Source organism: Amblyraja radiata, chromosome 3 (genome assembly GCF_010909765.2).
Source record: "Amblyraja radiata isolate CabotCenter1 chromosome 3, sAmbRad1.1.pri, whole genome shotgun sequence".
Taxonomy (NCBI): Eukaryota; Metazoa; Chordata; class Chondrichthyes; order Rajiformes; family Rajidae; genus Amblyraja; species Amblyraja radiata.
In genome coordinates, this window is record NC_045958.1 from 72,419,703 (window position 1) to 72,433,184 (window position 13,482).

At 42.4% G+C, this 13,482-nt stretch overlaps 1 protein-coding gene across 3 annotated transcripts in view; it reads right to left on the minus strand.

Moving 5' to 3' along the window:
• The window catches only part of frem1 (FRAS1 related extracellular matrix 1), a 141,577-nt gene that overhangs the window by 64,201 nt on the left and 63,894 nt on the right, over nucleotides 1–13,482 (minus strand). For all 3 annotated transcript variants that reach the window (XM_033018045.1, XM_033018046.1, XM_033018047.1), the window contains 6 exons: nucleotides 12,978–13,174; nucleotides 11,580–11,670; nucleotides 9,925–10,092; nucleotides 7,804–8,012; nucleotides 6,418–6,511; nucleotides 955–1,207 (listed from right to left, as the gene is read on the minus strand). In XM_033018045.1, the coding sequence (XP_032873936.1) occupies nucleotides 955–1,207; nucleotides 6,418–6,511; nucleotides 7,804–8,012; nucleotides 9,925–10,092; nucleotides 11,580–11,670; nucleotides 12,978–13,174 (1,012 nt within the window). The remainder of the gene's footprint in view (nucleotides 1–954; nucleotides 1,208–6,417; nucleotides 6,512–7,803; nucleotides 8,013–9,924; nucleotides 10,093–11,579; nucleotides 11,671–12,977; nucleotides 13,175–13,482) is intronic.

The window sequence follows — 13,482 nt, forward strand, 5'->3', positions numbered from 1 at the left end:
TGGAGAGAAAGCATGTACAGGATACTGAGTTGGATGATCAGCCATGATCATATTGAATGGCTGTGCAGGCTCGAAGGGCAGAATGGCCTACTCCTGCACCTATTTTCTATGTTTCTATGTTTCTATGACTGTCAAGTTGCTGGCAGTTGCCTGAAAAATCGGGAACTGGAACGGCGACTGCCAGAGTGGAACACAAACACACAAACACATCGCAAAGGCGGGGGGAGCGTTGTCTGAAATTCACACAGTGCAAAGCCAAGGAGATACAGACACACACCGCGATGAACAGGAAGGTTGGCGCTGTAATTAAGACGGCTAGCACAGTGTACGGTAAGTCCTTTAAAAGAGGGGGGGGAGAAGGGGGGAGGGGGGGGGGGAGAAGGGGGGAGAAGGAGTGGAGACAACTTTTAGGAAGCCGGACAACTTTTAATAAGCCAGAGTTACACATCTGTGAAGTTCGGCGGTCATTTAACTTTACCAGTCGGTTATCGTTGGTTCTGAAAACTCCTGCTTACGTTTTTTTTATCCAAGGAGCCAATGAAAATGACCAGTCAGCAAAGGTAATTAGCTAAAACTACCTACGACTACCTACAACTACCTACAACTACATGGCGACCCCACTACAATTGCACCTACGACTACAGGATTATCGATTATCTCCATGGCGACCAATTTTTGATCGCAGAAACATTTTCAACATGTTGAAAAATTTGCGGCGACCATACTGAGGCTGCGACTCGTTCCCAGAATGTGGGAAATCCTCTCGACCATGAAGGAGAGTCACCAGAGACCACCAGCGAACATGTGGCGACCATGTGACGAGCGCAGAGTCTCCTGCACTCGCCTAAAAAGTCACCTAAGTGGGACAGGCCCATGAATGTTTCAATTCAGGGCTGTTAGCACAGATGTGCTGCTTTGCCAAGACTATAGTGGCACCAAGGAGTAACTGCTTACCTGTGTGTATATACTTCACTACTCCAGCAATAACTTCTGCCTGAGTAAAGTGATCAGCAATCTGGTTGCGCTTCTGTACCACCCCGTGTAATGGTTGCCTTGCAATTATAAACAACAGCTTCTCATCATTGCTGTCAATGTCAGTGGCATGAAGATTTTCTGTTGAAATGACAACTTCTCCCCCTTCAAGGCAGTAGAGCATGGGGTTCAAACCAGACTTCAGTGCCGGAGGTTCATCATTCACTGGTATCACCTAGTGGGCAAACACAGTAAAGTTGTGCGTTACTGCACTAATACCTGATTACCAGGCTATCGGGGGTTAATTTTGAAACAAGGTTAAAGTTCAGGTATAACAAGGTACCAAAGGCAACTCCAGTTAGTAAGAATTGATCAGAACACTATCTTAGTCACATCGGGCCAGATTTTGAATTTGTGCACATGTCTACAATTTGAGCCCCATTTCTCAGTTCACCAGATATATTCTCTTCGATATAATATTTGCAATTAATTAGCGAACAATAGAAATTTAGGATTCAAACAAAGGCTATTCTGCCTGTGTCTGCCAAAATAAGTGAACTAAAACATTCTGCCACCTTCCACTCCCTTTAGGCAGAGTGTTCCTGAATCCAAGCTTTTGGTTGAAAATATTTATCTTCAGCTCCTATTCAATCCTACTAATTGACTTCTTGGCTGAGAGAATAAGATTCTTCCACTTTACACTTTGGTAAATAAGCAATTCCATCAGTTTGACTTATCTCCCTTCAGCCTCAGACAAGATCACCTTTCTTCAAAGCTAAAATTCCCACTTTCGACAACACCCTTGAAATTCTACACTACATCCTTCCAAATGGCAGCACATCATTCCTGTAAAGTATGCAATTCTCCAACCATATTGACACAGTTTGGGCATGATATCCTGCTCGCCTCAGCCTGAGGATAGTTATAGTGTCATAGAGTCATACAGCATGGAAACAAAACCTTTGTGCCAACTGGTTCATGCTGAACAAGTTGTCTACCTCAGAAAGTCCCATTTGCCTGTATTAGACCTGTCTCCCTCTAAACATAAAATAACCTGTCTAATTTTTTCTCTGCATCTGCTTCGACCACTTTCTTGGGCAGTTCATTTCACTACCCACTACCTGCTGTGAGAAAAAGTTGTTCCTCAGATCCACTTTAAATCTTTCTCCTCCTACCTAATTTCTCCTTAAAGAGGGTAGACAAAAAAGCTGGAGTAACTCAGAGGGTGAGGCAGTCACTGTCCACGGGTATGTTAAAGTCCGAGTTTAACCTGGCTATGGCTTTAGAAATACTTTTGGTCATTCAAACTCATTTTAGTTTTAAATCTAAAATTACAGGGAACTAGAAATCCTTTTATGCAATGCACTTTATTTGCTCTGCCATCCCCCAACTTCCCTTTCTTTCAGAAGCAGTGCTTACTGACATCAATAAACCTCTGCAGGTACAGTTCAGCCATCAGGCAGCATCTCTGGATAGAAGGAATGGGTAACGTTTTGTGTCGAGGCCCTTCTGCAGTCAGGGGAGAGGGAGACATGGAGATATGGAAGGGGAAGGTGTGAAAATGCTACTATCCAGAGAGGCTGCCTGTCTCGCTGAGTTACTCCAGCATTTTGTGCTTGTCTTTGGTGTAAACCGGCATCTCCAGTTCCTTCCTACACAGTTCAGCCATGCAAATGGAGAATGTCTTTGACTTTCTTTGCTTTCCAAATCATCACAGGATGAGTCAGCTGATTCAGTAGCACACATCAGTCTGCTGCTTCTCCCGGCAATGAAGACTTTTCCATTACTCCTCTCAACAAAGTAGATTTTATCTACCTCTCCTCTGAATGGAGCCGCTGAGAGGAACAATGGAGGATTGTGTAAGATGAAACTGCAGATGCTGGTTTAAACCAAAGATAGGCACAAAAAGCAGGAGTAACTCAGCGGGACAGGCAGCATCTCTGAAGAGAAGGAATGGGTGATGTTTCGGGTCAACACCCTTCTTCAGACTGGAGAATTGTGCCTGTTGCAGCCTTTCATCATTCTTAGGGAATAGAGAGATTGGACTTATTTGGTACCCCAGAATCCCCAGGTGAACCCAGATCTTTACATGAGTTATAAGGCCTGTCACTCGTGGATGACTCACTGATATGCATTCATGAGGTGAACTTTTCTTGGTCAATACCATATTTCAGTTAAACTCACATCATCTTTATTCTCCTACAGTCTGCAAAACCTATCTATATATTGGCTGTTGTATTACATGGCCAGCTAAAATATGGTGGGTATTAAGGATCAAGGGGGATTCCTTCCCTATTGCCTTCACCCTCCGCACTCCTGTTAGTTCAGCTGAGCACTGCCATAGTCATAACACCCTGAAAGTGGTAACACATGTAGATAGACTTGTAAAGAAGGCATATGGTAAGTTTGCCTTCACTGGTCGAGCCTCTTTATATAAGAGTCAGGAAGTCATAATGAAGGTTTATAGGACCTTTGATTAGGTCGCACTTGATGTATTGCGTGCAGTTTTGGTCGTCCCATTACAGGAAGGATGTGGAAAGCTTTGGAAATGGTGTAGAGTGGGTATACCAGAATGATGCCGGGATTAGGGGGGGATTGGCGACTGGGATTGTTTTCACTGGAATGCCGGAGGTTGCAGGGAGACCTGATAGGTATTTAAAATGATGAGGCATAGAAAGGGTAGTGTCAAGTCTTCTAATGTTTTTGTGCAGATTCCCCGCTTGAAAGGGATCTGATTTATCCACCCCAAAATGATGAACTGGATTTCACTCAATGACCAAACACTTCTTTTCCATTTTTTTTTTTTTTTTCCCTTTTTATTTTGGCAGATTCAGCAATTAATTTACAGTTCCACTTGATTTATTGCTTCAGCCATTACTTTGAAGGCATTTGGATGTTGTAGGTCTTAAGGTATTTAACAGTTTAGTCTTTTAGCACTGGTTATGATGATTATCTATCATCGGGTGCTGTAGATAATCAGTCCTGCATGCCTTTGCTGGCGATCGCGGCAGTTTTTAGGACAGTCTCTTAGATTATACTGTTCAAGTTTTAGCCGCAAGTCAACTTCTCTCGCGGGCCTGTCCGCTTTTCAGTTCACGGTCGGGCTGACTCTGATCCCGACCGGGCTTTCTCTGTTTTCTCCCCCCACCGGGTTGACTGTTCCCGGCTGGGCTGAAGACTCAGCCTCTGTCGGTGGCTCTCTGGACCTGTCCGTGGCCTACAAGGTACTAGGCCCTCACCTGACGTCTGTGGCTGCTACTGGGGCTGGCCGTGGGCTACACGGTCCTCTTGTCGGTGGCTTCTCTGGACCTGTCCGTGGCCTTCACGGTACTAGGCCCCCACCCGACGTCTGTGGCTGCTGCTTGGGCTTGGCTGTGGGCTGCACAGCCCTGGATACATTCCAGGTAAGCTGACACCGTGCTTGGTGACCCTTACTGCCCCTGCTTGTTTTCCTAGCTCTTCCCTGAGCTATTGCTTCCCGTTCCTACCTTTTTTCTTTTTGGCGCCAATTCAAAACCATTTGGCTTGGTGCTGTTCCACTTGTTTCCAAATACTACTTCTATTTTTAACTTTTGTTTTCGATTCTTCTTGCTGGCCTTGTTCTTATCTTCGTTCTTTTATCCTCGTCGCCAATTGTTGTGTATTCGGATGCTTTGAACAGTCTTGAATAAAGGCTCGGACACGGGAGGAATCATACAAGCTTCTTTACTGCAGGACGCCACCTCCAGTCTCCCCCCGCTCATGCGTACTTGTCCAAGACATCACAAGACACCAATTACTTATCCTAATTATCCCATACCTAACACTCCTCCCCCTTTAACTCCATTTCACCTGTACGGTATATGCTCTTTTCCTACTATTGTGCGCTTGTGATTTTAATTTAGCATTAGTCCTTTCATTACAGTTTGACTTGACAGGTAGACAGTCAGAAACCTTTTCCCAGGATGGAAATATCAAATACTAGAGAGCGTAGCTTTAATGTGAGAGGGGCAATGTTTAAAGAAGATGTGCAGGGCATGATATAAAAAAATAAAAGTGGTGTGTGTGCATTGTGGTGGTGGTGGTGGAAGCAGATATATTAGTGTCCTTTAAGAGACTTTTGGAAAGGCATAAGGATATGCAGTGAATAGAGGGATATGGGTTATGTGCAGGCAGATAACAGCTGGTCTTGGCATCAGGTTGCACACTGACATTGTGAACTGAAGGGCTTGTTCCTTTGTTGTACTGTTCTATGTTTGATGTGGAAAGTGAAATTAGGGTCCACCTGATGAGATTCTTGTGCCTGATTCTAGTGCGCCGATTCTACACTGTACATAATATTTGTCTGTTGCATGTTCTACAATTTGGTCATAATGAAGGATCAGGCCTGGTCTGAAAATCTCCAGTAGGATGAGGAAAAGGAGGAGGTTGAGGCAGCAAAGTGGGAGAGGAACATGTGGACAAACCTCTTCTAGCTCTCCTTTAAGGGTGCACATGATAGCTTGGAGATTCCCCCTCAAGATCGGGCAAGGAAGCAATAAAGGAGGCAACAACAGCCAACATTGGCACCTCGTAGCTTTGCATGGGCAGGGCAAGTATTGTCTGACAGGTACCAACTCCATCAAGTGCTTACTCAAAGTTGGCAACTTCCATGTTCCAAAGATTTTGAGGAAGTATATCCAAAGATTTATTTTGTTATGGAGCAACTTGGAACTCAACCTCTTGAATGCAAAGCGGTATTAAAAAATAATGTTCCCAAGGCATGGAATAGAAGAAGATAAAGAAGTATGTGAACTGTAAGGGAAAATCCAGTGGGGTTTCTTTTGTTCACACCATCACACCGCAACATACCAACATCTCTAAAAATGTAAAAAGCAGATTTTGACATTTTTAACGTGTTTATTTTATACTTTAATTTTATATTTCTTAGTTATTAGTTCTTAAATTAGAAGTTGATTTGTAACACAATTAAATCAGAAGAGGGGGTTTTATTGATGGGAAAAATTGTTTATAAATGTAGCTTAATTTTAAATTGATATTCATACCAGCACCTTTTTGGAGTTGATGGAGTTGTTACCTGTCAGGCAATATTTACCTTGGCAATCCAAAGCCAGGTGGTATCAATGTTAGCTGTTGTTGCCACTGTTATTGCGTCCCTGCCTGGTCAGCAGGGTCCATGAGGAAATCTCTGAGTTGCCATATGCCGCAAAATAAGGACTGGGAATATCACTAGTCCAGTAAGAAAGCCCACAGGAAATTAGGATGTGATAATCAGCATTCTGGGAGAGATTTTTAAATCTGACATTCAACAGTTGAGTCGGATTGTAAATCCAAAACCAGAAGTATTCAAAAATAGAACATTTTGTCTCCTACGACATTTAATGTTGGAACAAACCCTTATAATGCAAATGCTCAGAACTCTGCTCTTGCAAAACTCTTGACCATAATCAATGAATTCTCACAGACCTTGATCTCCAGGACATTTTCAGCTGAATTTGAATCATCAGTGGCTAAAAAGGTGACTTCATCGTAGATTGTCTCAGAGTCATCATGCTGGTACCTATGAACATAAGATGATTTTTATCCTTGGCTATTATCGGCATCACGTTAACCATCACTGTAGCTTACCCAACCATCCACAGCAACTAGACGACATTCAATGTTGTTCCTTACCAGAGTAAATTAGACAATTTTCCTATCAATTAGCCTCACGATCCTCCAATAAGTAACTTTTCCTCAAAAAAATCCTGCTTTTTATTGGGTACCTCCTGACATTGGGAATATTGGGAGCCAGTGTCAGCTTGGGGACACGTGAAGAGGCACACAATTGGCACACTGCATGATTTGGTCCATTTTATCTTTGGAGACCTTTTTAATGTGCACCTCCTGGACATATTTGTTGTCTGTTTTCCTGTAACGCTCCAAAGGAGTGACTTAGAAGTGACATTAGGGGTTTCCCAACAGGAAGAATCTGGATAACACTCTTGATTGGTGTAATCAGACTAAAAAATTGCCTACAAAGTTTACTCCAGGATAAATTCCATCACATATCATGGGTAAAGAAAAGGATTGCAGCTAATAATAAATGTCATATTGTTGTACTCTACACTTCTATTGATGAAGATAGGATCCTTTATGTTTTTATCATTATCCCAATCTGTCACTTTCAAAGATACAAGCTCGTGTAAACAAACTGATGGAGGAACTCAGTGGGTCGAGCAGGATCTCTGGGAGAATAGGAATTATCAATGTTATGGGTTGAGAACCCAAATCAGATTAGGGACTTTGGCTAATGAGCCATTATTAAATAACTGTTTTGAGATGAGATGAGGTTGTCTGAATAACATTGAGATGAGATGAGATTTACTGAATAACATTGTATCAGCCAAGAGAAAGAACTTTCATCCCATCATTCATAGTCAAACCCTATCTTTCATACGTGAAGGCCACATGGACCCTATTGTTCCTCAAACCATTTCCATGTTGTATATCTCCGCTTACAGTTGTCTAGTTATGTAGTTCATTTTAGTTTAGTTTAGAGATACAGTGCGGAAGCAGGCCCTTCGGCCCACCGCGTCTGCACCGACCAGCGACCTAGAGACCAATTTTCAATTTTTTTTAATACCAAGCCAATTAACCTTCAAACCTGCATGGCTTTGGAGTGTGTGAGGAGTCTTGGAGAAAACCCACACAGGTCATGGGGAGAACGTACAAACTCCGTACAAACAAGCACCTGCAGTCAGGATCGAACCTGGGTCTCTGGCTCTGTAAGGCAGTAGCTCTACCGCTGCGCCACTGTGCCGCAATAATGCCGCCATAATTATACTTTGTTTGCTACAAAAGATTCCTCACCTAACTCTGAGTTTCTTGAGATCTGCTAGCGTGAACATGTTGCCTTCAATCATCGGAATTCCATTCACTTCGACTTCTCCGTGCACCGGTTTCTTCTGCAGCACAACCTTGATGTAATCCTCCAGTGTGTCAACATCAGTTACCCGCAGATGATCCATGGTAATTTGGCCCACTCCTCCTTCTTTGACAGTCAATTGATTTGTGTATATCTATATAGAAATAGGAAAATCATTCCTCATTTTCATCAGCTGCTTTTGGAGCAAAATGGAAAATAAAGCCTCACATTTCCATGTGGTTGGTCAGTGCAGGGTTGATGGAAACTTCTTAAGAAGTGCCAAGGGTCTAAGAGGGACCATTGTTTGAGGGAGATAGAAATAGGGGTGATAATTTCCCACCCGAGTTATAACAGGAGGAGGTATTCACATTCAATGTTAATAATGCAAGAATTGATTAGTTAGAGTCATAGTCATAGAGTGATACGAGTGTGGAGAGAGGCCCTTCGGCCCAATTTGCCCACACCGACCAACATGTCCCAGTTACACTAATCCCACCTGCCAGCATTTGGTCCAAATCACTCCAGCCCTGTCCTATCCATGTACCTGTCTACTGGTTCTTAAATGCTGGGATAGTCCCTGCCTCAACTACCTCTTTTGGCAACTTGTTCCATACATCCACCACCTTTTGTGTGAAAAAGGGTTCCTTGTAGCTTGATGATATCAGAGAACCCAGTTGTTTTTGAACAGTGTAATCTTGTCATCAGTTATATTGGAGTCGTTGAGTCATCTGGCACAGTAACAGGGCCTTTAGCCCACCATGTCCATGCTGACAATCAAGTATCTGCCCATGCTAATCCTATTGACCCACAGTGACATTATTTTATTTATGTCTGTCTTTAGCTTCTCTTGCTATGCTGCACTATAAAGTCACCAGTGATCCTGGATTCTCAACCCAAAACGTTGCCTATTTCCTTCACTCCATAGATGCTGCCTCACCCGCTGAGTTTCTCCAGCATTTTTGTCTACATGGAGTCCAGCATGGTCAATGTGAGGGTTTGTTCAAATAAACAAAAATCTTCAGATGCTGGGAATCCAAAATGAAAGTAGAAAATGCTGGAAACACTCTGGAGGTCAGGCAACACCTGTGGAGATGGAAACAATATTTCAGGTTCTCGGCTCTTGATCAGAACTGAAAAAGAAAGCTTTTTTTTCTCTTTCCATGTTCTGACAAAAGTTCTAGAACCTGAAATATTAACTATTTCGCTGTCCACATGTGCGTACGGACCTGCTGAATGTTTCCAGCATGTTCTGGTTGTATTTCATTATTTTATATGGCATTGGTTTTGCAGAGATACAGGAGAATGTAGATGGTGATATCTGGAGCAAGACAGGATCTTGACCCAAAATGTCAACTATTCCTTTGTCTGCCTGACCCTGTATTTCTTCAGCAGTTTGTTTTTTGCTGGCATTACTTATGATTTCTGAACAGAAACATTTGCAATGAATACACTGGCCCTCTAGTATGAGCTCACCAACGCCATTTCAGTTTGGCATTGCCCTTACCTCCAACATTATCTATGAGAGTTTGGAGATAAGAGATCCGGACAATAGAAATTTGAAATTAAAAGTACTTACTGACATCCACACAGTGATCTTAAATACTGCTACTCTAATCTCTGATACTTTGCTACCATAATCTGCAGCAACTAGCTTCTTGGCAGATCAGGCGACAAAATATTGATAATGCACAATGTGCAGGAGTAACTCAGCATGTCAGGCAGCATCTCTGGCAAATGTGGATAGGTGACGTTTTGGGTCAGACAGTCAGACAGTCCGAAGAAGGGTCCCACCCGAAATGTCATCAATCCATGTTCTGCAGAGATGCTGCCTGACCTGTTAGGTTACTCCAGCACTTTGTTTCTTTTTTTTTTCTCAACCAGCATCTGAAGGGACTTGTTTCTACAAAATATTGATAAGCCTGCTGTTGGCATGACTTTTTGAACTCCTGCTGCAAAAAGGTCCAAAACCATTCAAAAATGTAACTACCTCCGAAGAAAGGGATCAGCTGGCACCAGGCCAGTTATCGAAGTCAGAACTGACGTCGTGCCAATTTGTAGGTCATTACCTCAGGAGCTTGATTGTTGACCGGGAGAACCGTGATGTTGAAGCAGAGGCCAACTAACGTGCCACCATGTTGGTTACTGACGGAGAAATGAAACTGCAGCTGGTGTGGGTAGGGCCCTATATCCTGCAGAGGAGGCATGTAGGCCACTCTCAGGTGGTTCACGGCATCCTGAAACAAACCAAAAGAGAACGCTTACAATTAATCACAGAAGGCCACTGACAAAAACAAAAGCAGTAAGAGCCCTGTATTAACTATTTCAGCTCGCCATAACTGTGTTTGCAGACTCAGTGGTTTCATATGATTCTATTAATTGACTTTATTGCGGTTGTTCCCTAAATCTGAACATCATTGTACCGCAAGGCTGTGACAATGGTATCGACTTGTAAAATGGGCTCGTTATCCATCGCTTCAACCTTCAGTAAAGTTCTGGCAAAAGCTGGGAAGTTCACCATTGGCTTGGAGGGTAGCAGGCACAATATTGCGCCTCAGAGTCAGCAGATAGTACTCCTCACATTTGAGTCTGGATTCACCATTAAAGCATTAAAGCTGCAGTCTTTACCATCTACATTGTGCATTGCTGTAAGCCAACGTTCTGAAGAAGAGTCCCAGCCTGAAACTTCAACTATTCCTATTCTCGAGAGATGCTGCCTGATCCATTGAGTTACTTCAGCATTTTGTGTCTATCTTCGGAATAAACCAGCATCTGCAGTTCCTTCCTACACATTCTGACTTCAACTGTCCCTCATGTTCCCACATGACAAAGATCTACCTTGGGTAGTGTAAGATCTTTCAAATGCAGAGAGACATTTAATATCAGAGAAGAATCGTGCATGTGCATTCAGCTTATCAAGCCTTTATTGTTTTTTCAAAGATGCTTTTGAAAATCTCCATGGGTTTCTGCCCAATTTGTTTCATTTTTTTCAATTGCAGATGCTTACCCAATTTACACTTGAAAGCTAATATTTCATGTCTCTATCAGCCCAATTGGGAAATGTGTTGTAAATCCTACACATTTAATAATTTTTCCTCTGAAACACAGTTTTCTTTAAGCTTTCATTGTCCACCTTGTTATGGTCTGGACTGTATGAAGATAGAAGCAGCTTTAAAATAACTTACAAAGTGGCGCTACTGAAGGGGAACATTTACAGTACTGCGGGGCAAGGGTGGTGGATTAGACGAGTTCATTAGGTCTTTCAAAAAACTATCACAGAAACAATGGGGTGAATGGGTGCCTTATCTGCTATAGCGGCTCTGAACCGGCCCTAATGAGTGCCCCCCCGCCCACCCCCTTTGGACAGTCTCCCTCAGATGGTCACGTCAATCAATTCAGCTTGCTTATTTATGTATTGTATTTATTTACCTTTCTTGTACATCAGTGGAGCTGCACACTAAATCTCGTTGCACTGACGTGCAATGACAATAAAAGATATTATTATTATTATTATTATTATTATTATTATTATCTATCTGTGGATTCTTTTAATTAATAATAACTGGCTCTTTGAAATGGTCAATGGGTTTTTATGGACATATTTGTGACATGGGTTCTATTTTTATACTGCTCTGAATTGATTCAGAAAAAGAGTAGAAGGATTGAAGACGTTTTTTGCTCTTAATTCTTAAAGGGAAATTTGAAAGTAAAGCATTTTAATTACCTGTGTAAATGACCTGAGCATTGGAGCACTGGACTCTTTAATCAGTTTCTTCATGCTGTCAGTCAGCAGTAGTTTCCCAGCATCAAGCAGCCTCATCAGAGAAGGAAAAATACAGTTAGAACCTTGAACGATCCCACCTTTAGAACTTCATATATCTCGATTCAACAACATTCACTTGATTAATGGACCCGTTTTACACAAACATCAAGAATTGTGCCTGACATCCCATCCTCTACACGGCACAAGTCATGAATGGAATGAAATGCTCTCCATTTGCCAATGTGATAACTAATAGGCCCATCAACAGCTTATCATTCGAGCATGCCTGGCCTCACCCTATCAGAATTATTCCCTGTGCCTTATCCATCTCTCCTCCACTTTCTCTGCAACATAGAACAAACTTGTTTTTTTTTTCTTTTTCCTGGTTCTGTAAATGTCTTTGACGTGAGATGATAACTCTGCTTCTCTTTCCATTGTGGCTGCCTGGCCTGCCAAATGTTTCCGGCATTATCCATTTCTGACTGTTTCAGATTTCCAGCTCCTGCGATTAAAACCTCAATTAAAATATGAAAGCCACAATGAGTCTGCAGGATCTCATTTTTGGGTAGCCCCTATGTGATGTTAATGATACTTCCAAAGTATCAAAGCCGTCAACTTATCATCATACCAGCCTGCAGGGAATGGAGTGATATGCATCCCGTGCAAGCAGATGAGATTAGTTTATCTTGGCATTATGTTTGGCAAAGACATTGTGGGCCGAAGGGCCTGTTGCTGCGCTGTACCGTTCCTTGTTCTATGTTCAAACCAATCCGGAGTGATGTCCAGAACCTACTGCATATGGACATGAATTGGTTCATTCTCTGTACAGCAATGACTTTGGTTCAGACCTCTATTCAATAAAAATGCAATGCTTTTGGGCATTTGTTGACTGCCTAAAACAAACTATGCTCCTGAATCTTCTTAAGAAGGAACTGCAGATGCTGGAAAATCGATGGTACACAAAAACGCTGGAGAAACTTAGCGGATGCAGCAGCAGCATCTATGGAGCGAAGGAAATAGGCAACGTTTCGGGCCGAAACATTGCCTATTTCCTTCGCTCCATAGATGCTGCTGCACCCGCTGAGTTTCTCCGGCGTTTTTGTGTATTCTGAATCTGCTTCATTTGTTACTGCATGTGTTGCTTTGCTTCCTCCTAATCTACCCCTACCTCCTGTTTAGCAGCTGCTTCAAAGGTCTCAACCTGCATAATTGTGACACTCAGTCTCAAGCATTATTCCTACAAATATCATTATGTTGCAAAGGAATTCAAAACAACATCTTGTGAAATACATTGCCAGATACTTAAGATAGTTCAGCATGGCCATAATGTTCAAAGTAGTCGAGAAAGCATACACATACCGAGATACTGAAGTAAAGAAGGGTGGAGTTGTGATTGTATATACAATTTGCCCGTTTGGAGACTCGGTGTCTGTGAAGTGCAGCTGGTTCTTCGTCAGATGAGCCATCTCGGTCTCTTTAACGACGAGCTGGCGGACAACTCCAGGTGCTTCATTGGGAAGCTGATCATCCACAGGGGTGATCTGAACAATTACAGTCTGCAAGTAAATTTAACTCCGTGAGAAAGGACTGCAAGAGTTTTATAGCATTAATGAGGAAATAAACATAATGTTTAGGTTTAGATTTACTATTGACTCATGCACTGAGGTACAGAGAAATACTTTGTTTTGCATGCTAAATAAACACATCAGATATACCATGCATAGGTACAATTAGTTCAAACGCAAGCATTTTAGATAGAGCACAGGGGATGTTACAGACTGCAGAATATAGTTCTCAACATTGTGGCGCATTGTAATGCAACAGTTGCTGAGACGAAGTCCATTGTCCTCAATGGTGTAGAGGT